This window comes from Ixodes scapularis, unplaced genomic scaffold (assembly GCF_016920785.2).
Source record: "Ixodes scapularis isolate PalLabHiFi unplaced genomic scaffold, ASM1692078v2 PGA_scaffold3__209_contigs__length_174095766, whole genome shotgun sequence".
In the NCBI taxonomy this organism is placed as follows: Eukaryota; Metazoa; Arthropoda; class Arachnida; order Ixodida; family Ixodidae; genus Ixodes; species Ixodes scapularis.
This window is the reverse complement of record NW_024609868.1, coordinates 148,743,012-148,766,943: the sequence shown is the minus strand read 5'-3', so window position 1 is coordinate 148,766,943 and position 23,932 is coordinate 148,743,012. Positions and strand designations below refer to the sequence as shown.

The window sequence follows — 23,932 nt, the reverse complement described above, 5'->3', positions numbered from 1 at the left end:
CGATCAGGATTACAAGGGAGTGTCTAGAGTTCCGTCCAGACGGAACGGTAGTCGCCATTGAAGTTCTGTCCATACTGAACGAACGTGAGTAAACCGTGTAGAGTTCCGTCCAGACGGAACTATAAACTTATATAAACTGAGAGACGGAGGCTCCGCCGCAGCAAAGCGGCGTGTACAGGTGGGCGAGGTGAATTAACATTTTTGTAATGAGCCGCCGCCTACTGTAGTCGCGAAGCGGTGTGGATCGGTGGTTAGGTTAGCACGTGCCCTGGTGATACACGCGTGTTTAATCGACACTCATTAAGCCCTAGAAAGATCACTTCGGAGTCGGGACAGTAGCAGTTTAGATGGAACTCTAGTGGCAACTATCGTTCCATCTGGACGGAAGGCTAACCACAACCTTACAAGAAGAGTGAATCTATACGCACTGCGTCGTGCACTTTGACCAGAAATGGCTAAAGGCACTACGCGTAGAGACGTTTTGTATGTTGAGACGTTTTGTGTGTTGTCCCCTTTTTCGTCCGTCGTCTCCGGTTTTCAAAAATGTGTAACATCAACCAGCTCGCCTGCCTACTTACTTTATCTTCACGCGTAGAGCTCGCGCCATTTGGGTCACACTTTTCGGACGGCGCGTGTATCACTGCTGAGCGTGTTAAGCCAGCCCCCCCGCCGCGGCGACAGTGTGCGGCTGCTAATTACAAAACTATTAACGCACTTGTCCCCCCCCCCCCCCCCCCCCTTCCCCGTACACGCCACTTCGAGGCCTCCAGCTGGTAAAGCGGGCCCTGCTGTCCCGGAGTGCACCTTCGGAAAGAGAGTCCCATACCAATTAGTTCCGCGATGTTTCGTAGACAACACTCTTTTTTTTTTTTTTGTTCTTTTTTTTTCAGTTTTAATCGTAGGAAAGAAATGTCGTAAATATCGCCAAATGCTCAACAAAAACAAATATGAAGCAGACACCTTACCACTAAGCTACGCCACCGCTTCGGAACCTGGTTGTAAACATTCGTTTTAGGCGAGTTTTGCGTAGTGCGTATAGCCATTTCCGGTCAAGGTGCACGACATAGTGCGTATAGCTTTACTCTTACAAGAATCCTCTCGACCTTTGCGCCGGAGGCTAGGGTGAGATTCCCTGAATATACGACATGGTTATGAGGCACAGAACTTTCTTGCTTTTAAATTTCAGCTGACAATAACAAGCTTCTGGGGAAAATGGAGCGATTAATTAAAAGAAAAAAAACAAGGCTGTTCCTGGGGCAGGTCATAGAAAGACGGGCGTAAGCTATCTAATTAGCTTTATTATTTCATATATTCCCTGGAGGACATATTTGAGCTTCATCCTTGAGACGTAGGAAAATAAAAAAGCGGACAGAACTGTTTTTTTTTTTTTAATTTTCCTACGTCTCAGGGTTACTATGGATGTCATTCACCAGGTCGCCTGCGTTTTTTACCTTTCTTCATTAATATTTTAGCTTACTTTTCAGTCCGTGCTAACAGGCTTCCGCTGATCGTCTGCAAATAACAAGAACCTCAGTGGTGTGGAATGCACGTTTTTGAAGTGTTCAGTGATGTGATTGCCCTAAGCCATTTTGGAGCACCTTTCGGAGCAGCCAAAACAGTGTTTTGGAGCAGCAAAAGTGGCCTCTGGAGCAGCCAAAACAGTGTTTTGGAGCAGCAAAAGTGACTTTTGGAGCAGCCAAAACAGTGTTTCGGAGCAGCGAAAGCGACTTTTGGACCAGAAAGTTTTTGAAATATAAAAGTATTCGTTTTAGGTGCTGGACAAGCGAAGGGCACTTTGTGTTGTGTTGTGACGGAACTGGCTACTTGTGTTTTTACTGCTGAGACATCCCAGTAGTGTGCAGTGCTGTAGGCGTTGCCGAGCAATTCCGGAAAACCGCTTGCCACCGTCTTACTGGTTCCTGACGTGCCAGATTTTCGTCAAAAGTAAGCAAGCGTAAAACAATGGATTGCAACCGCCCCGGCTGGTGCCTCTGTCGCACGCGAGGGGAACTTCGGCAGACTTGCAGTTGCACGTGCTTCGTCGTACGAGTATAGACAGCGGCTGTTCGATCGAAACCGAAACCATGCCACTCTGTTTCGTCGCCAACTGGTTCCCAAACTTCTATGCAAAATGTCCAGCATACGACAAACAACAGTCCAGCGGCACGTGCTTGCCAGGCTGGCAGGCGAGGTACAATCTAAACACACAGAAAAAAAGAACCTGAGCGCACCCATGCAAGACATCATGAGCCAGAATCAAAAAGGTCTTGGAGCGCTTTGTGCAACAACTGAACTCTAGAGAAATAAGTGCCCTGTGCGGGTTCAGCGTGCAGACATTGCCTTCTTTGGTTTAGCTCACTTCTCTTTACCAACTTTCTTTCACGGCAGATTTTTCATGTACTCCCTCTCGAAAGAAAGCCCACTGAAAGAAACCTAGGTAATCAATACTTCGACGCAAGTGTCTTTAGTTAAAGAGGGATTTTTGTAATAGCGTATGATTTAAAGAAGAACAGGAATGTTGATGAACATGCGGCGGTACTGACGTTAGTTTAGAAAGCGCCATATCTACAGCGACGTGGGGCGGCTACGCCCGACGTCGCGGGACCACAGTGACTAGCGGGCAGGGACCAAATATAGCTTTCCCACTGCCGTGGCTTTCAGGAGCGAGTGCTTCAGCTCATAAAGTAACCCCCGCCGCGTAAAAACGTGGTTTCGTTTCACAGCATGACGGCATGGCTTGTATCTGGCATGTTAGCGTCGAAGAGTCCGGACACACCCGCGTTTATCATTAAAAAATTAGAAAATGCGCGAGACGAGATTTACGAGACGACGAGAGCACGAAAAGCGAGACGGAGTAAAAAAGCATGCAAGACCAGATGGATGATTGATGCAGGGTACTGTGTGTCGGGCGGCAGCTTGCGTCACCTACCTCCCGCATGCTCAATTACGGTGCTCCGTTCAGTTTCGCTTTTGAAAGGCGACCGAAATTGGTCCTTCGGCGCAAGCTTCCTGTAGGGAAAAATACCGCGAAGAAGGAGACATAAAAGGGGTGGACAGACACAAACATGGAATGCTGTGTCTGTCCGGACATTTTTATAGATTCTCAAGCAGTGTTTAATTGTTTTGTACCGATTCGCTGGACCCTCAATAAATCTGTACACCTGAGTTTTTTTATGTACTTTCCCCAGCTTCATATTCCAAAGTTTGTTCCACCCTGAAGCTTGTTTCTGAAAAAGTTGCGTCCGCCCGTTTTTTTTTTTGTAATAATATGTAAATAGATCTCTATGAATTGGTTTATTAGTTTTTTTAATGTGCAACTATATCTGGTATGAATTGGCGGAGAAGTTAAAATTCAATTCGAACGTTATTTATCTGAGCATATGTACCGTGTACGACATATAGCATCCTGTACCCTAAATACTGATATCTATCACGCACCGGGGTATAATTCGCTCTCCTATAGGCATGCACGAGCTGCGGTATAAAGGGACGGGGGTTAATAAAATAAACATTATATTCTCTTAGTTTTTTCGTAAAACTAAGTTTTTTCGAAAAAATATTTCGTAGTTTGATCGCATGCATGGCGCGTTGAAGAAGACAGATTTTTTCAGTACAGTATAAAAGGAGGAGGACGGACAAAGCCGGCACAAAGAAACCTTCGATTGCAACGCGCCCCGGCGGTGGATCTGTTTTTGTAACTTGTTTTGCATTATGGAATACACATTAACTACCAAGACTTGCGATCAAAAAAGCTGTTTGATAGTAGCGCTGAAGAACGACAGTAACTCGTGCGTTTCTGCGCCTTTGTTGCATGAGCACTCAGTGTCATACATTTCGCTATGCCCCATGCCCGGTTGTACTTGAATGCACGAGCACGCCTAAATGTTCTTCCCGGCGAAAGCAGATATTTTGCAGCGTCCTTATTTACAATTCCGCAACGCACAGTTTTCTGGGAAGGTTGCCATGTTTTGCAGGATTAATGCTTTGAGACGTCTGTGAGAACCTGCGCGCGCTTCGTGCATTAAACTAAAAAAAAAAAAAAAATGCAACGATAAAGAAAAGAAAAAAGAAAAAGTGCGCAGGTTGGCGCACTTCTGACTTTCCATGGCAGGCGGTACTGAGCCTGTTTACAAGCACAAACCGGTGAATAAGCTATATTCTATGAGAAATTGAAGGAAATCTCAATGTGGTCACCGTTCTCTTCTTTAGCTATGAATGCGATTTTATCACTATCGGTCACTGACGAATGCGTAGTGGTAACCGCACCCAATCTAGCCAGATAACGGGGCTATTTTAATGAACTGTTGTGATGACGTATGCACCTCTCCAAAAAGCAAGTCTATATATTTTATTGAGAGTCAATATTGCCAGGTGTACAACGTATCTTGCGTCAATTTTGCCGCGTGTGTAATTTCCTGGCGCTTTGAGACGTTATCTGGGTACACAAAGCTTTATCTGCAGGACGGCGAGCTGTCTACGTCAACGAAGACAACCTTAAAGTGGAGACGCGCAGTCAGATATGCCATCACTTCCCTTGCTTAAAAAATAACTGTATAGTGTTTTAGCTGGCTTAGGTACTGTTTTTGACAAAAACCACAACTTAAATCGCAAACTAGTGAAACGGAACTCATGCATCGGTTGAGAAATTCTACCCCTTGAGTGCCTCGCCAAATACCCTCCTAATCATTGTAGCTCAATTGATAGATCCATCGTGTACTGTAAAGGGTTGCTTGAGAAAAAGCAAACAGCGCCCCGTATTACCCTCACTTTTGACATCGAATCGACTTTCGTGATGATTTGCCAATGTATTCCAAACATGTAACCAGCTTTTAATGAGCGGCACAATTAAACATAAGCACAACTTCAATTCGTTACATCATTATACCGTAAACATGGTTGTCACCCGTAACGTGCTTAGTAAATGATCCAGGCGTGAGAGAAACCGAAAACTGACTCCTAAAAATTGTGAGAAATATTCGTTTTCGTTTTTTATTATTTTTACAATTGAAGATTGAAGCCGTAACTTACTCAAGAAAACTACGGCCCCGGACGTTTTAATTGTCCGAAGGGGGACTTCACGAGTTCCCTTATAATTCAAGACCATTTCCTTGAGTATCGATATTCGCCAGGGTCAGATGTATTGTACTGAGTACACTTTTATTCGCAAACACAGGGGACGGACACAAAGGAGTGGACAAGGACAAGCGCTTGTTTTTGTCGACCCGTACCCAGTCGTCATATGAAAGGGGAGGCAGATAAGGGATTGGCACAATGAAAGAGACAAGTCTGTTTAATTGGCTCACTCTCTTATCTTCCTCCTCCCTCATATGAGATGGCGCACGAGAAGGCCCCCTGAGTGGTATAAGACCTCATTACCCGCTTATCTGCTTCACATTTTCACAATGGAAGCCGTCGTGGAGGAGAAAGAGGTCAGATCGGAAACTCAGGATGTGGACATTCCGGACGTTCACTTAGGGCAATATTTCCGGTCTGTCTGCGAAAGGTTCAAGGACCGGACAGCACTGGTTGGTGAAACACTTTTAATTCTTTATGGGGCGGCGCTTTTACCGGCTAATTTTTGTTTATAGACTTAAGTAAATTTTCAAGCGTGGTCCGCCACACGGGGTATCGTCCTGTTGAGATTATTGGTCCAGTCTCTTCACTTCAATCTAATACCTTAAAACCCCCCCGGTTACCTGGTTAGTTGCATTACATAAAGGGTGAGAACCAGGGTTGTAAAGTACCTAGGTACAAGTAACTGTAAATCGGTAACTAGGTACTTTCGTTGTACCTGAGGTACAAACCTAGGTACTTTCATTTCTCAGTATCTGTATCTGTATCTTAGGTACATTTTCCAGAAACTTGTAACTAAGTGAAGTTACTTTTTACAGGTACTTTTTTTATTCACTTCGTCAAAATCGTAGAAAATACAATATAACATATAACTGAAAATAAATTATAATTACAGTCTTAAAGCAATTTAACATCACGTAGTGTTTTCACGCAATAAATCGAACTCAAATTTTGCACTTTACAAAACTGAAAACTGACGTCTGAAGAAACTCCCTCCTGGTTCCTAAAATACCCCCTACAAATACTACTTCCAGAGTCACAGTTATAATTACGTGCGGAAAATAGTATTGGGAGACCTTAGATATGTAAATGTTCATTTCACATAATTAAGCACAACAAAACTGGCAGGCTTCGTTGTCAAAACTTATTGCAGCAGTAGAAGGATCCAAACATCAAGGGCAGATAGTCGAAGCACTCGTACTCTGGCCGAACGGAGACTTCGAGCTCCTGATGTAGTCTGCCACTGATGGCTGGGCTGCTGCTATTCTATGTTGTGGAGGCCCTGTGCTACATTCGGGTCTTTCCTTGGGTGCCGCGGCTTTCCGTTTTACCCCGTCGACATTCGTCTTGCTCTTGTCGGCACTCTTTAGTGCTTCCTTGTGAGACCTCTTAAAAAGCAAAGCATGGCTAGTTAATACTTATTGCACCGTATCGGAACAGCTCAGCGGCGCAGGACACTAGTCCAACTAGGTTTCAGCATTAGCACTTGAGACGAAAACGATATTTCTGCCAGACGCCAAAGATGGTCAACAGCGGCGGAAAATTCCGGACGCGCGGGCATTAAAAAGGGAAAAATTGGTTACTTCCAGTAAAACTAAAATGAAGACGATATCTAAATGACCAATGACGAGGCAGCTTACAGATAATTGTTGTGGGTCGGTTCATTTTCTCGGAAGCCTAGTTTACCTAGCGCACTCGGACATCTTTGTAACGACTTGTTACCGTCGCTCCAGACACCCTGAAAAATGGACTTGCACCGTAATTTTGTATAAGTATGACCAAACCTTTCTTTGTTACCCATTCCTGACGAAGACCGGACTCCGGTTGAAACGTCGAAAATAAAGTTTCCGTTGTTCTACCAAGGGACCTCTACTTCGTCATATATAATATATAGGTGAAGTCAGAGTGGTGAATAGGTCGAAACACGTCGAAAACGAAGAGTGAGTTGACGCAGGGACAGGCTTTAAACAACGGTTTCGAGGGGGTCCTGCAAAGTTCTAAGTCCCAATTATCGAACATCCGCAGTTGAGAACAACGAGAAATCAGTAGCAGGCGTATTGTACGCACGAAAAGTTGCTACCCTCTTGGCCGACTGACGGACGTCAACGCACATAGTACGGAGCATAACAAACCTTACGCAGTGATGGAAGTGCCATTTGACCTTTTGGAGCAGGCCTTGTAGCAGGCAAAATATTGTTTTGGAGCAGGTAGTGGCCCTTTTGGAGCAGGGTCTGGCATATGTTGGCATATTACTTGAAAATGAAATAATGCCGCATTGCTATATAAAGCCCATCTCTATTATTGGAACACAGCGCCTGTCGCCTTTTTAAGACAGGATATATAAATTTCAACAAAGTAAACACAAAAAAAATTTAAAATGAAGTTTATGTGCTCGTCAGATAAAAAAATACAATTAAATATGTAACATTGAGTTCTGATGGTACAGGATATTTAGTTTTATCAGCCTGCACTTCTTTTCAGGTATCTGCAGCAGCATCTAACGACCCTCATTGTTGTGGAATGTTTTAGTTCAGATTAGAGTTGTTTTTTGGGCAGCAGCTTCTAATATTGCGGTATCTGATATTTGCTTCAAAAATTCCGATTCATTTTCGATGTGCTGGCGAAGTCACGATCGGATCACGGCGAGTTAACCCGTTGAGTGCGCTCCTTGGCATGCACCGACGCGCTGCAGAGAAGCGACACCCGCGGAGCAGACACCACAGTCGCGCGAGTCGCGCAGTGCTTTGTGCTCCGAAAAGGGCGGTGAGGCTTTACCAGCACTACATCCAGAGTTTGGTGAAACTCAATTATACTTCGTTTCAGCTTCGGTGCGAGCGCAGCCGAAGCTACAAGCGCGCGCATGGATCCCGTAACGGTGCCCACACTGCACGAGCCCACGCGCGAGTCAGGAATGCACAGAGCATTGGGCTCGCGCTAGCTTTGACTTCGCTGGTATCTAGCGCACGGGAACAGGGCGGGCCCATTGACACCAATAAAGCATGCTTATCAAACGTTTTTTTGTGTGCATCCCAGTATACAAAGGATTTACTTCTAATAATAATGTGACAAATTTCAGAAAAATACTTGGCGTGAAAATAAAAAAAGTACCTTTGAAGTAACTGTACCTGTACCTAGGTACATTTTTAAGCGAGTAGCTAGATACGTACCTAGGTACATTTTCGTATGAGTAACTGTAACTGTATCTTAGGTACATTTTTGAAGTAACTTTTACAACCCTGGTGAGAACCCCCCCCCCCCCCCCCCCCCCCCGGGTTAGGGGTATTACATAGGGGGCGGGCTGTACAAATGAACAATTGGAAAAAGTGTAACATGAATTGACCGTGATAGATTAAGTGTGTCACTTTCCGTGAAGCTTGAATGCAGGTGATGGCAGCGATGTTGTTGGAAAGGTCGTTCTAGTCATTGGCTGCGCGGGAAAAAAGTGAGGCAGAAAAGGTGACTGCGCGGGACAGTACGCGGGCGATCTGGAGGAGATGACCGGTGCGCTAGAGTACGATGTAAAGTGTAAAAGAAATTGTGAAAGAGAGGGACGCTGGAAATGTGGCGAAAAAAAGAAAAAAATTAGCAAATAGGATTCAGCTTTTAGGGACGATACACCGAGATTGTGTGAGTATGAAGCATATGTGAATTTGGTGGCGGAATTTCGAAGTGCTTCGAATTCGTTGATAAGACACCCTTGGTGTGGACTCCAAATTGTGGATGATGCGTATTCAAGTTCCCTGACTATGAGAATTGATTGGCGTCTCTTTCGAGCGCTTGGCCTTCAGCACGCGATCGATGCCTTTGGCCGTGTTTTGTCTGAAAAAGTCCGTGCCGACGCGTTATCGAATGTAGGAAGCTGCTTCCTGCCGTTTTCATCCTTTCAGTGACTAGATGTCATCATTTCCTTGAATCGAATTTTCGCGTCTTCAACAACACTTATAGGGCTCAGCGAAACTCTTCATACATATTTTCCCCCGTTATATGTGAAGAGCAAGTTACGCGCAGAGGCAGTTAACTTTGCGAATATCTAACTTGACTTTATGCCTGAGCCCTATATTCAAGGGTGTCACGGAAACCGAGCGTTTCGTTTTACGGTCTAGGTGTCCCGGCAAACGGGCTATATTTCTGAGACAAAGCTCCATTGTTTTCCTTTGCACCCGACCACACTGGGGGTTGGAATTAATACATTTTTCGCGAACTCCTCGTGGACGTTGGTGTGACAGCTGAGACTCTCTGCAGATTGACGGGATTACCGACGAACGCTGGAGCTACGCCCAGCTTCTCGAGGTTTCGTCCCGGGTGGCAGCGGGTCTCCAGAAGTTGGGCTTCAGGCCGGGTCGACTGGCCGGCCTGCACTGCGACGCCACTCCGGACATAGTAGTCGCCTTCTACGGGACCGTCCTGGCTGGCGGCAGTATGGTTTTCGCCAAGTCGAGTCTTACTGAAAGTGAGTACAGCATTTTTCGGATCCGCGGACTGCACGTGTTTAAAGGGGTAGTGAAACGAAATTTTAGCGCCGATCTTGTTGCATAAATATGGGCTAGGGACAGGCACCACCTCGGAAATATAAATATCGCGCTGTAAAACACAGGAGAACTAATTTTAAACATAATTAAACGATTTCAAATTCTCATCTGGTGGATGGGGGGGAAGTTCTCGTGACATCACTTGTGCCATAACAGCAGCGCCGTTCTGCGGCAATACGGCGTGCCGGCAGAATTCGCCTAGGCCTGAACGCGTTTGCAAAGCCTTGGCGGAGAAATCCAAAGCGTAGTTGGCCACAGTGAGCTCGTTCTCGTTGCGGCTCTTTGCACGACACGACCCGAGCATGCTTCTGGCACGGCCGGTATTAGTTGCTGCGAGTCGCGAGCTGCGAGCCGACGTTTAAAAGGATATGTTTGAACTACAAGGGTGTCAGCAAGGGCCACGCAAATACCTGTTCACACTCGGAGCGGACACGCGCGTTCGATCGAAGTGCTGGATTCGCTCTGTTAGACCGCGTTTCGGTAAGCGCTTCTGGACCGATCTTTTATGATTGCAACTCGATACTGACATGACACTCGGCAAAGAAAGGTTGGACCGACATCGCGTAGCTCGTACGAACTGCTATAGCTCGACAGCGACGTAGCGTCGTGTCATAATAAAAATGGCATACTAATAACAAAGTGTACATACTGTGTTGCGAAGGTAATCCGTATGGCGTTTATTTGAGCTCTATATCACACAAAACAAGGAGATAGAATCAATGAGAGTCCCTTTTCGACGACAGCGTTCGTCACCGCTGTCTCGGAAAACAAGGAGATCGAGATGACAAGGGGAAAATATTGACCTCTGAAATTTAGTTCAGGGATCAAACTACTCATCCGGGAAGGGTCCACAAGGGTCGCGCGGGCATATTTCATTCAGCAGGCCAGCCGGTCATGGACAGACGGTCTTGGCCAAGGACCGCCGGAGCAACGGTGCGCCGAGTCGATGTTGCTGCTAGGCCTACTATATTCTGCCGAACTCGCCCGGTCGGCAGAATCGTGGCCGTTGTAGCTCTTCTCGTGTGTTTGTGGATCCTGCGTTCTTGATCGTCGTGGTCTGTTTTAAGTACTCCTTCCTTTTTTCTTGCTGGTTGAAGTCGGGACGCACGAGAAGAGCACGTAGAAAAATAAATGTCCGTTGGTGGCCGCTACCAAGTAACTGAGCGACGCTGTCGGCCTTGTTGATTTGATCGTAAAAAGTGCGTAAGACAGCTTCGGAGCTGTCGTAGGATTCTGTCGTAACCTGCGCAAAGGTTACGACAATTTCGTTTCGAGAGTACGGGTTTTCTCTCAAATTTGTCGTACGCACTTTTTTCGTCGTGAGTTCGCTTTGAGAATCCGGCCTCAGAGCTGGTTTTCTCAGTGGTGCCGTGCTTCCCGACTTGCCGTGGTGCAGCGTGCGTGCAGCCCTTGCACATCTCAAACGGCCACGTTGTCACATGTCGTAAATCGTCGACGCGCTACCAAGTGACAACGCTCGTAACCACAACATCCACGCCGTAGCCTTTCCCGGCTGGCACAAGTGACGTCACGAATGCGCCCAATATCCCAAGACGCATCGCGCTCTCCGACGGCCGATTTTTGAACGCGCGCCCAATCGGGCCCCTTAGGGTGAAAAATATAGCCATCCGTTCAAAATACAAACGCGCGATTATGATTTATGAATATCATTGATCATATTGAACCTATTTCTGACCGTAATAGGTGTATTTCAAGTTTCGCTTCTGTATCCCTTTAAGGGGGACTCATTTGATCGTACTCAATGGGGCATATATCGCTAAACAAACCTGAGTTTCAAAAATGCACGAGGGTATTGACTCTTTTTGAGGTGCATGGAGTTTCTCCTGAAAGCGATTAAAATGTTTAATAAAATCTTGAAATACCACCCTTTTGTTTATTTTGAGCGCATTCTGAGGCAATTTCGGAGTTAAAATTACTCAAGAGAAATGTGACAAAATGAATGGTAGTACGAAGTAGAGGTTTCTCCTTTATAACGTTAAGACTCTGAAGGAAGACTAACTGTCTTGGTACTTGCCTATTGGTGCAAATACATTTTACAGGGCTGGTTTCGCCATCTTTTTTTCAATGGGTTCAACGAGATGGCGACACCAATACCGAATTTCCCAAGCATGAGCATTTGTTGTTGTTGTGACTGTTTTCACGAGCCCGGACGGACGGCAGCTCGCGGTACGATTTCTTTGTTTGACTCCGCCGAGATCAGTTTCGACGTTTTGCCGGAGAACGATTTGTGTGAGATTTCTGTCTGCTGCACCATGCAAAAAATAGGACCAGTGAGAGGCTAAGCATGTATTGTGTAGTGATGCCATGGTAACGTGTTGTGTCTCACCGCCGCGCGATGACCGTCTGCGTGTTGGCCACTTTCACACCCAGCGTAGACTTGGATTGGGTGTTATTTAGCCACTGTTGCGTCTCCAGGTCGCGGACCTTTCCTCTGACTTCTGCCTCCCACGCCGTAGCTGTCGACGCTTCTGTGAGCTCAGCAAGGAAGCCAAACTTCCGTTCTTGCTAGTAGAGGCGTGTTTGCTAGTGGTTCTGCAGCCCAGTCAAGTGGGGGGTACCTGAACAGTCCCTTCACCCACCGGCAGTCATCCATATGTCGAAGGCGTCCGTTGTAATGGATTTTATTTGTCACTTCTCGTGCTGCAACGAAAATCAACGCAAGGTATCTCTGAATGGCCTCTTTTGCTACAGTACCAAGGCAGCCTTGTGCTGCCCTCCAAATCTCCCCTTGACTACGTTCCATATGAGCTCGAACGTCTCCTTGAACACACAACACAACATTAGAAAAATCAGACCGGGTACCACCACCGCCTTCTAGAGCTACTGGGACACAATGAATCGTTTACAACTCCACAAATTGCGTTTGTGGAGACTGCCTGCTCCTCAGATTGCTGATTGGCGGAGGTGAGCATGATGTTCTTGCAGGTAGTCTTCTGTGTTATCAAGTGTTATGCCCACGTACTTGTACGAGTTCACTACAGCTACGCTGTCCACGCCAAGCCGGAGGTCTTCGAGTGGTGCTTCTGGCAGGCCTGAAAACAGCACCGCTGTTGATTTGGTTGCGTTGAATTTCGAAGCAAGCCTGCTTGCTACCTCGGTTTATATGTCTAGGAGTTGATTCATATCAAAGACGGATGACGCCATCAGAACTATATAACCTGCGCAATTGTGTCCTGGTAATGCCCAGTCTACGATATCTCGATCTTCAGAGGGAACCAACGATAATCCCAGTTACGATCAAATGATTTGCATTTCTAACCCAGCTACGGGGAGCGTGTGCAAAAGTGGAGAAAGCAGAGCGGACGTGTTTTCGAGCTCTGGTGGACTTGGGAAACTGAGTACTTTTATTTGCTTCGTATTTTCGGTACTTGAAGCGTACATGGTGTAATAGTGGTCGATTTAAATAGCGGCAGGATTATGGAATTTATGTTAACGTAGGCAACCGGGCGGGCCATGGGAATCTATAGTACGGTCGGTCTTTGTGTAGTTTTTTGGAGGTTTTTTTTTTATTTGTGATAGATGCGCGGGTTTTTTTTAGTAACTATGCGAATAGTCAAAAAGGCAGAAAGGTGAAGAGTGATTTCAACATGGTGGAATGCGAAGAGTCCAATCGGTGGTGTTATTTATAAAAAATCGCCTTCGGAAGCGTAGCTGAGGCAGAGAAAAGTAGCTTCACCTAGTACTAACTCTGTGAGAAGATCGAGGAAGGCCTTAGAAGGCCAGTGGAAGGCTAGATTTGAACTGATTAGGGGCTGTTAAGGAAGAGCGGGAGAAGCGGGTCCTGCCCAAGGCGCAGGTCGGGGAGTTGACCATGGGGGAAGGGGGGGGGGGGGGCGGGGAGCTTGAAGTGAGGTGGCAGGAGCTTACTAAGAATTGCGAAAGCAAGAGGTATAGCAAATGGAGGTTGAGCTTTACAAGGAATGTTTGAAGCGGGCCTTACTTGGGAAGCAGTTGGAGGAGTTCAGGCAGGAGGAAGCGCGGGAGGCAGGGATAGAAGAGAGGAAAAGGGAGCGTGAGGATAGAGTGGAGCGTCTCATCGGTGCAGTTAAGGAAGAGAAGGGGAAGAGCGAGGAAAAACAAACAATGGTGGGAGAATTGCGGGGTATTCTCAGGGTAGAGGTTAAGAAGAGGATCGACCTAGAAGCACGGTGGGAAAATATGAAGACTGAGTCGACAGCGAGTGTAGTGCCAGAGGTGCAAAGGGCTAAAAAGCAGGGAGCGAGCAGTTCCGACTCGATTGAGGTTTCTAGGACCTATAGCGAAGCAGCGCAAAATGAGAAGGAAACAACTGGATTGATAGACCCTAACCTGGTACCGATGGTAAATAAAGGGGTAGCAGCATAGTGCCAGGAGGGGGAGTACCGCCTTCGGCAGTTTGGAGAGTCCTAGTAGTGGGAGACTCCAGCGTGGCAAGGACCGTGAAGGGAGTGCTAGGCAAGGTGAAAGAGGAGAAAAGGGTGCGAGTAGAAGCCCAGCCAGGAAGGTAGATGATAGATGTCATTGCCAAAGCGGAGAAGGTATTGTGGGACAACATCAAGGGGGAAAACCTAGTGTCGATCCACGCAGGACCCAACGACGTGTTGAACGGGAAGCAAGCACCTGGAATGGCAAATAGAGGCAGTACTGGGTAAATTAAAAGCGGTCAGTGAGAGGTGGCATGTGGAAATATGCACTATCCCACGGGTCCGGGGACAGTCTCCTGACATTGAGAGGCGGGTCATTGAGGCTAACCGAGTGATTAAGGGGATGAGTCCACGACTTGAGTACGGCGTAAAATAGATAAACTGGTAGGCTTATCCGGCTGGCTCCGGCCCTTTTACACGGGGTGGAATTCACTGCAGTCCACACACAGGTAGGAGGGTGGGAGAGAGGCTGGGTCGTCATGTTGAAGCTTTTTTGGGGACCCACAGAGTCTGGGGGACGCAGATGTACCAGAGTCGGGGGAAGCTCCTGGGTGTGAGTTCCGAAAGAGCAGCAGAGAGAGCAGAAGGAAGCCCCGTAGAAATAAGAGAAAAAAATATGCTCAACATAGGCTTCATAAACAGGCAGGGAGATAGACACAGAATAAAGTAGGAAGAGATGGGTAAACAAATAGAGGCTGAATATTACACAGTGTATGGGGTAGCAGAAACTCACCTTGGAGATGAAGAGAAACCACCGTATGAGCCTAAATGAGATGCAATCGGAGGGGAGGTGAATGCAAACGGAGCTCTAGGCATGGTAGTTAAAGGACAAGACTGGGAATGAGAGAAGGAAACCTGCAGAGAAGACTGGCGGCTGAAAGTTAGGGTAACAGGTCTGAACACTCTTCCGATCTGTGCTTAGCTAGAAAAGAAGAAATGATTCAAGGGAGGATAATACAGCACACTTTACACGTATATCGAGGGACATCAAAGAACTTGGCCTTAATCAGAAAATAATTATCTTAGAAGAGTTTGACAGATTCACAGATACAACCGGAAAGTATCAACAAGATTTCTGTGAAGCCTTGAACCAAATGTTAGTTAATGCGATAGTAAAATGCGACGGAAAAATAACGTGGAAACGAAACAACTCACACTCAACAGTAGACTACTGCCTCATGTCTCATAAACTGTATGACAGGCTAGGCATTATGAAAAAAGATGAGGAAGGTACCCAACACTTAGGGAGTAACCACAAAAAAAATTAAGATTAAATGTTGCGCATCTGAACCAAAACAACAAGCTGAGAAACGAGCAGGTAGGCCGAAACCAAGTGAAGCTAAAATACAAAAAAAAAGTATCTAAAAATATTCAGAACATAGAACCGAGACAACCAGCAAGGGGATGAACTATGAGGATCTAGTAGGAATCTTTCAAATAGAATCAGAAAAGCGTGGCATTAAACGAGGAAAGCAAAAACAAAGCCACAAACCAAAAAGCTGGTGGGATAATGAGGTCAAAGCAGGCATATTGCGACGCCTAGAGGCATCTAAGGATGTCATGTGGTCAAATAAAAAGCGAGCCTTGTCAGCTGAATTAGCATCAAAATGGGAGAACTTCTAAGAGCGGAAAATGAACAAGTCAGCTTTAATACAGGCCAAATTTGGGAGTGCAGAGGTGCAGAGGATGATGAAAAAAAAAAGATAGCAATGCGGCAAAAATATTTTGGGAGCACATTAGAGCGCAGGGGAGAAAAACAGAGGGTCTTCAACACGTACTGACCACACAGGAGGGGAGAAGAGTAGAGGGGAAGAGTCATGGGAATGTATTAGGCAGATAATCGAAGAGGCTTTCTTCCAGCTTGAGCAGAGTGGGTAGTTAATAGCGCTGACAGCAGCAGTGTAGAGGAGGAGCAGAATTTTGTAACAATGGAGAGGACCATACGAGAATCGGGTAAGGCAGAAAGTAAACTTTCAGCAGGTACGGTGACAGGCCCAGAGGGCTACCCATGGAACTCATTAAGACAGTAGAAAAAACTAGCAAATTGAAGTTACGGCTTGGGGTTAATCAATTAATTATGGGAAACGAGACATCCAATGATACGCTAATACAGGGTGAGCTTCAAAATGGCTTCCGACGAGATAAAAGACTGAAAGGTAACTTATTTCACACCACACAATGTATAGGAATAATAATAAAGCACCAAACGTCTTTGTGGTTAGCTTAATTTGACATCAAGGGAGCGTACTATAATGTAAGGCTGAAACCTCTGTGGTCAGCTAAAGGAATATAACTTAGATGCAAATTTGGTTAGGTTTCTTCAGCAGGTGTACGCGCACAATCAGAAAGTTATACCATGGGAAGCAGAAACTACACAACTTGCAGCTATAAAAAGAGGGCTTACGCAGGACTTTCCACTGTCACCTCTACTCTTATGATATATTTCAGCGAAATGGAAAGGAAATTAGAGTGCAACTTAGGTTTTGATGGGAGATCTATGGAATGAGGAAAAAAGTTAGTACAAGTATTATTAGGACTGATGTATGCGGACGACGTAGTACTTATGGCAGAGAACCAGTATACGTTGCAGGAACTAGCTGTGATATGTGGAGAGGAAGGGGAGACCTTGGGCATGAGTGTTAGTAGCGACAAGTCTGAAATAATTGCGCTCAGTGACGAGAAGAGGGGACCCCTGAGGATACAAGACATTCCCTATTGGAAAACCCCAATATAAACAGCGTATTATGGATATTGGTAAACAATATCTTTTTATTGTATTGCAATACAATATAGACAGTGTATTGGAAAACATTACATTTATTGTATTGTATTACAATCAGGATTTGTTATGGGATTCCAATATCCATAATACGCTGAAAATATTGGAATCCAATACCGTATAAACCCTTATTGGAACCCCATGTGTCGTATGGGGATCCAATAAGGGTTTACGATTCCAATATACTCAGCGTATTATGGATATTGGAATCCAATATATTATATCGGCTACCAATAAAACTATATGCGAGTTGGAATATCACGTTCAGCACGACATTTCTTTGCACCGCAGTCACTTCTTGTGTGTATTTCTGAGTGATAAAAGAAAAAGTGTTGTTGTCAAATTATGAATAAAGAAGCAAAACACTGGGCTTATCCATACCAAATATATTTAACATATTCCTGAACTGGAGGATCTGGCATTTACTGCAAAAGAAAGTTAATTGTTTAGGACCCTCATTCAAAAACTTGCTGTTTGAAAACAGAATGTGAAATCCTCACCTTTTAATGAAAGCAGCACCTGCTAGCTGTAGCCATATAGAAACTGCAAAATAAAAATTTGTGATTAGTTCGCAACAAGTAGCAATCCTTCACTAAGCCGGATTGATTCAAAATTATGTCTGCGTTTGATTGTGGAAAAATAAGCTTCCATTCCACTGCCACGGATCATTCTGAGCTCCGTCAATTAAATAAACCTATCGGCTCGTCTGGCTTTACAGTTCCTGCTTTGCACTTAACCACGGTGAAAGATACACTCTTTAGGTGAGGACACGCCGGGGCTGAACGCGCGGCGCGAGGAATCAAATAGTGTTCGTTCGAAGGGCATCCGAAAGACTGCATCATTCGGCTGCCACCGTGCCCGCGACTGACAGTGTCACCGGCGGCCAAACGGCGGAACTGTGTGACAGCAAAAAATCATTATCTTGTTGTCATGACACCCCGGTACACCATGGTCTTTCTGCACGTGTGACAACCTCGCTGGAGCTCTGCGCGTATGGTACATAAGGCGGCACGAGCCGTCTTGAACGTGCCCACGGGTCGACGAGTCACCTGCTGGCGTTGCTTGAAACCAAAGTGAGAGAGTGTGAAGGGCGAACTTCATCGGGCCGTGGCCAAGAGCGCGCTGTCCTCACCTGAAGAGTATTATCTTACACCGTGCACCTAATTAAAGTATCTGGAATGCTCACCTTTGAGGAAAAACGAACTGGTGCTTGCTTGCTTGTAGGCCGTGGAAACTGGGACAAACTGGGAGAGAGATTTGCGATTAGTTGCGTTCAAGTAGCAATTACATTGAGTAGCCCCGTAAAGTACACTAAGTCGATAGGATGGAAGCTTGGGCGAGTTGGTGAACCATACTTGGCGGTGACAGCGCAGCAAAATTAATCTCACACCAGACACTCAGGAAGACAAGCACACGCGCTGAACTTACAACTCTTGTGTATTCGACTGCTTCATTTTTCTCTTCAACGTCTGGGTTGACTTTTCAGAACGTGATAAGTAGAAGAAGTAGCACGAAATACAAAGGAAAATTCTAAAGAGAAGGCAAAAGAACAGTAAAAGAGAAGACAAATGAAGAAACGGAAAAAATATCTAAATGAAACACTTTTCCAAATTGTCCCTCTCCCTCATCGCTATCAATTAGATAGAAATTGGAGCTCTTTGGTCGACAGCGCTATAGAAGGACTACTTACAGACTTGTCCTTCAGCTGTGCTATCCTTTCCGCGTCCATTATTTCTCTAGTCAATGCGTCTCTACTCCTACCTATTACAGAACAATTTTCAAAATGTGCTATACAGCCACAATCGCGACAATGGATTCCCAAGTGTCCAGCTACGACTCTGTGGGTGTTATAAAAATGCTCTCTTAAACGATCATTCAAACACCTTCCAGTCTAGCGTACATACTCTCTACCACATGAGAGTGGGACAGAATATACGACTCCTTCAGTACAATTTACAAAGCTCTTTTGGTGCTTTTTCAAACAACCAACTTCCCGGTGTGCCGTCATTTACCTTCCTGCACAGGCTTATAAGCTTATTTGGTGCTGAAAAAGCAACATTAATGTTAATGCAGTTACCTATCTTTTTTAGACCGTGCTAAACTTTATGTATATATGGAACAATGGCCATCCTTTTCTTTTCTGTATTGCATTTAGGTCGTTCACCCCATCTTATTCTCTTTAATAAATCCTCTGCAACGGCTGTAAGTAATGCACTAGGATATCCTGTTGACTTTAACCTGGCGATTTGAGCATCAAAGCTAACCTTAAGTGAATGAATACAAGACTTATTAAGCACACTGGTGAGACATAATTTAACAATGCCTCGCTTAACAAGCTTGGAGTGTGCTGACTGAAAATTAAGAGGTTTCTTCCCTCTCGGTTTGTATGACCAACATACATGATGCTCCGAAAAAATTAATCTGAGGTCCAAGAACCGTAAGGAACCTTCTGTGGAGAGCTCATGAGTGATTTCTGGTGGATCTATACAGGATTTACAACAGGAAAGAACATTAGAGACTAATATTTGAAAGTCCTTAGCTGCACAATCTAGCACAATCAAAAAATCATCTACAAAGCGAAACACCTTCACAACAGAAGAAGCATCTAAGCTACGTGAAAGGATCCGGCCCCGATGCGCGAGGTAAAGGTTACTCAAAACTGGTACTATGCATGAACCAATGCATACCCCTGCTTTATGGAGAAAGGTGTTACCCTCCCAACATGCAAACATAGATTTAAAATATACGGTGAGCAGTTCAAGGAAACCACCTTGCAAAAATCCTGACGCGGTCTGAAAAGCAATAAGTCATGTATTCATTCAATTAAGGTTAGCTTTGATGCTCAAATCGCCAGGTTAAAGTCAACAGGATATCCTAGTGCATTACTTACAGCCGTGGCAGGGGATTTATTAAAGAGAATAAGATGGGGTGAACGACCTAAACGCAATACAGAAAAGAAAAGGACGGCCGTTGTTCCATATATACATAAAGTTTCGCGCAGTCTAAAAAAGATAGGTAACTGCATTAACATTAATGTTGCTTTTTCAGCACCAAATAAGCTTCTAAGCCAGTGCCGGAAGGTAAACGGATCGGCACACCAGGAAGTTGGTAGTTCGAAAAAGCACCAAAAGAGCTTTGTAAATTGTACTGAAGGAGTTGTATATTTTGTCCCACTCTCATGTGTTAGAGAGTATGTAGCCCAGACTGGAACGTGTTTGAATGATCGTTTAAGAGAGCATTTTTATAACACCCACCGAGTCGTAGCTGGACACTTGGGAATCCATTGTCGCGATTGTGGCTGTATAGCACATTTTGAAAATTGTTCTGTAATAGGTAGGAGTAGAGACGCATTGACTAGAGAAATAATGGAAGCGGAAAGGATAGCACAGCTGAAGGACAAGTGTGTAAGTAGTCCTTCTATAGCGCTGTCGACCAAAGAGCTGCAATTTCTATCTAAATGATAGCGATGAGGGAGAGGGACGATTTGTAAATGTGTTTCGTATAGATATTTTTTCCGTTTCTTTATTTGTCTTCTCTTTTACTGTTCTTTTGCCTTCTCTTTAGAATTTTCCTTTGTATTTCGTGCTACTTCTTCTACTTATCACATTCTGAAAAGTCAACCCAGACGCTGAAGAGAAAAATGAAGCAGTCGAATACACAAGAGTTGTAAGTTCAGCGCGTGTGCTTGTCTTCCTGAGTGTCTGGTGTGAGTTCGATTTTTCCTGCGCTGTCACGTTCAAGTACACTAAGTCGGAAAGATTAAAAAAATTACACGCGCGGGACATAGATAACCTCTTGCGATGTAACTAGGCATACGTCAATTGCGCTTGCGTGTATTACAGAAAAATAAGCTTCAATGAAGGAGCCCCCAGTCGTTCTGAGCTTCGTCAATTAAAAATGCTGTACCGGTCGTCTGGCTTCAGCATTCCTGCTTCGGGAATCTGGGATTCTCACCTCTGAGGAAAAGCAAACTGGGACCTGCTGGCTCTTAGGCCTTGGAAACTCCCAGAAAGATTTGCGATTAGTTGCGTCCAAGTACCAATTTCTTTGACCAGCCACCTACAGCAGACTAAGTTGGATAAAATCAAAATTACATGTGCGTGACATAATATGCCTCTTGTGACAAAACTTGGCACATGTTTTGTCGCCTACAGCAACACTGAAGCCAGACAGAAAAGCGATACGGCATATTTAATTGACGGAGCTCAGAACGACTGGGGACGCTTTCACTGAAGCTTGTTTTGCTGCAATACAAGCGTGTATTGCAGCAAAACAAGCTTCAGTGAAAGCGTCCCCAGTCGTTCTGGGCTCCGTCAATTAAATATGCCGTACCGCTTGTCTGGCTTCAGTATTGCTGCTTCAGAGCAATCTAGAAAATCTAGAATCCTCACCTTTGAACAAGAATGAACTGGCGCCTGCTGGCTTGTGGGCCGTGGAAACTGCAAGAGATTTGCGATTAGTTACGTTTAAGTAACAATTTTTTTGAGTAGCCAACTACAGCACACTCAAAATTATATGCACGGGACATAGATGCCTCATGCGACGAACTTCCTTCATCCTTGTTTTCTGTTAACTCTGCCCACCTTCACCACCCGCCTCCAATTTCTGTGCTACTTTTTAAATCTCGATTCCCTGGTTCCCAAAGGCCATGCCATGGCTTGTGCCAGTCACAGGTCTGTCAGCTCTGCAACCGGCGCCATTGTGGCAAAGACGCCAAAGCACCTGGCGCTTATGTGCTCTTTTAATATTTTGAGCATGGCTCAAAACAGGTGTATGGGTGTCTGGTATGCCCTTTGCTTATTTGCGGATTGTTTCGAATCAGAGGGTAGGCGCTTCTGCGATCTGAGCGCATCCTCGGTTTTTTACAATAGTTGAAATTGAACTCTGCAGGAATTTTCAATCATAACAAACAGAATGTGCATGCCAAAAGGCTTAGCAATTGAAACCCTCACCATCTATCTATTTTCGTTTCTTGTCCGCAAGAAGCTGTCGTATATGTAGCCTTCCTTGCTTAAGCCACTCATCCCTAATGTCCCGGTTGGGTCTCGTCCTGATGAATTGTCGGTGGAGACCCGAGGTGCAGTCAACATCAGATTAGACCTTTTGAGACAGAACCATATACTTGCTGGAAGGAAGTACACCCAAACGAATTTTAGACATGTCATTTATAGTGAGTTTTAAAATGAGAGGCCTGATGTAAAATGAGACGTCAATACTGACGCACCAATTTTGCGAACCTAAAATTTTGAAGGCCTTCCCTATTGAAAATTCCGGCAAAAACTTCCAGTGACATTCGGTGGAAACGGGCTAATTTCCACTCACTTTCACCAGAAACCAGCGTAGTTGACCAGTTTTTTGGTGGAAACATTACCGGCCGCCACTTCCAGTGACCAGATTTCGCTGGACCTTTTGCCGGAGCCGCTGACGGTTAAAATCCGGCAAAAACTTCCAGTAACATTCGGCGGGAACTGGTTAATTTCCACTCATTTTCATCAGAAACCAGTGTAGCCACTTTCGCTGGAAGCTTACCAGAACCACTTTCGATTACCCGCCGCTGGAATCCTACCGGAAGCCACTCTCGTTTGCCGGACACCAAGCATCACTGGAAGCCGACGCAAGGGGAACCGCTTAAGTCAAGGAGGCCAAGACGAGCAAGGGGACAGAGTTTGTAATGGCGGCCGCCAATGCAGCGGCATTCTCGTGAGTGCGTGTTTTAGCTCGAAACGACGTTGCAATTCTGCAAGAAGTGCGTGCAGCGAACTGTTTTGACGACCCAAAACGGTGGGCAGCGATCACCGGCAACTTGATATTTGTGACAGGCAAAAGTCTGGGCCGGAGCAGGTACGAGACCACTCGAGCGGCATTCTCGTGAGTGCGAGTTTTAGCTCGGGACGACGTTGCAATCCTCAAAAAGTACGTGCAGTGAACTGATTTGACGATCCAAAAAAGTGGGCACTTTCACCCGTTTTCATCCGAAACCAATTTACCATGTCTTTGGTAGATTATTTGCCGGCAAACAGATTTCGCTGGGATGTCCCCGGCAGCCACTTTCATATACCAGACGACCCGGATTTCCTAGAAACTTACCCTACACGGGAGGCTGCGTCGCCTCCGAAACGGAGAGAACGGCGAGAGAAGGACCGGCGCGGAGGCGGCCAGAAAGCAGCGGCGGCTGCCTCCTCTCCGTGCTACGTGCACGTGACGTCCGAGACTCCTTGCGTGCGCCGACCCGCCGATAAAAAAAAAAAAAAAAGTCTCCGGTGCGCACACGCAATTGGCCCTCTCCTCCCCTCCCCCTCCCCCCCCCCCCCTATTTTAGAACACCTACACACACACACACACACACGCACGTCTGTCTCGGCAGTCTCCGTCGGACGTGTTTGTTTTCAGCTTTGGGGGTAGCGGCCGTCGCGATTCCTTGTGGTGTTGTTAAGCCTCGGCTAAAGTTTGTTTCGGCGGACATCGGTGGTGTGGCGCCGGACCCAGAGCTGCGACTTGACGATGGCGTGTGCCCGCGGCAAATACCGTGCCAAAACAAGAGTGACATCCTGCGGGAAGCGGATGCCGGAATCTTGTCTAAGCAAGAAATTGCGAAGAAGCGTGCAATACCGAAAAGCACGCTATGGCGGCAGAAGTTGCCAACGAAAGGAAGAGGATGCGGCCCGGAAAGTATCCCGACCTCGAGAAAACGCTTCTGCTTTGGATTAAGGACATGCGTGCACACGATATTCCACTGAGCGGCCTTGTCATGCTGGCGAGGCAGCGGACTTCGCCCAGCAGCTGGTTTACGACGACTTTGCTGCTTCAGATGGGTGGCTGCACCGATTCCACGAGCGTTACGACTTTGTTTTCCGTGCTGTGTCGGGAGAAGGAAAGGCCGTTACTTCACTTTCGTTTGTTCCAACTTCCGTTAATTCGAACTGAGGCGGCTTCTTCTTGCGGTTCGCATTAACGAGCTTTTACTGTATGTGGGGGGCCTATATCTTCCAAAGCAGCTGGGTGTGCAGATGGAAAGAATATATTTTTCAGTGACCTGCTTCTTACGCCTCTGTCCGTCCACCTTCAGAAGCATCCAGCGAGCGAAAAAGACTGCACAAGATTTCTCAACGTCGGCGGATGTTCGTTTC

At 45.8% G+C, this 23,932-nt stretch overlaps 1 protein-coding gene across 1 annotated transcript in view; it reads left to right on the top strand.

The window, feature by feature from the left end:
- The first annotated feature begins 5,402 nt into the window (after positions 1-5,402).
- LOC8027513 (4-coumarate--CoA ligase 1) overlaps positions 5,403-23,932 on the top strand; it is an 88,391-nt gene continuing 69,861 nt past the window's right edge. The window contains exons 1-2 of the mRNA XM_029995824.2: positions 5,403-5,525; positions 9,316-9,523. Of these exons, the coding sequence (XP_029851684.2) occupies positions 5,403-5,525; positions 9,316-9,523 (331 nt within the window). The remainder of the gene's footprint in view (positions 5,526-9,315; positions 9,524-23,932) is intronic.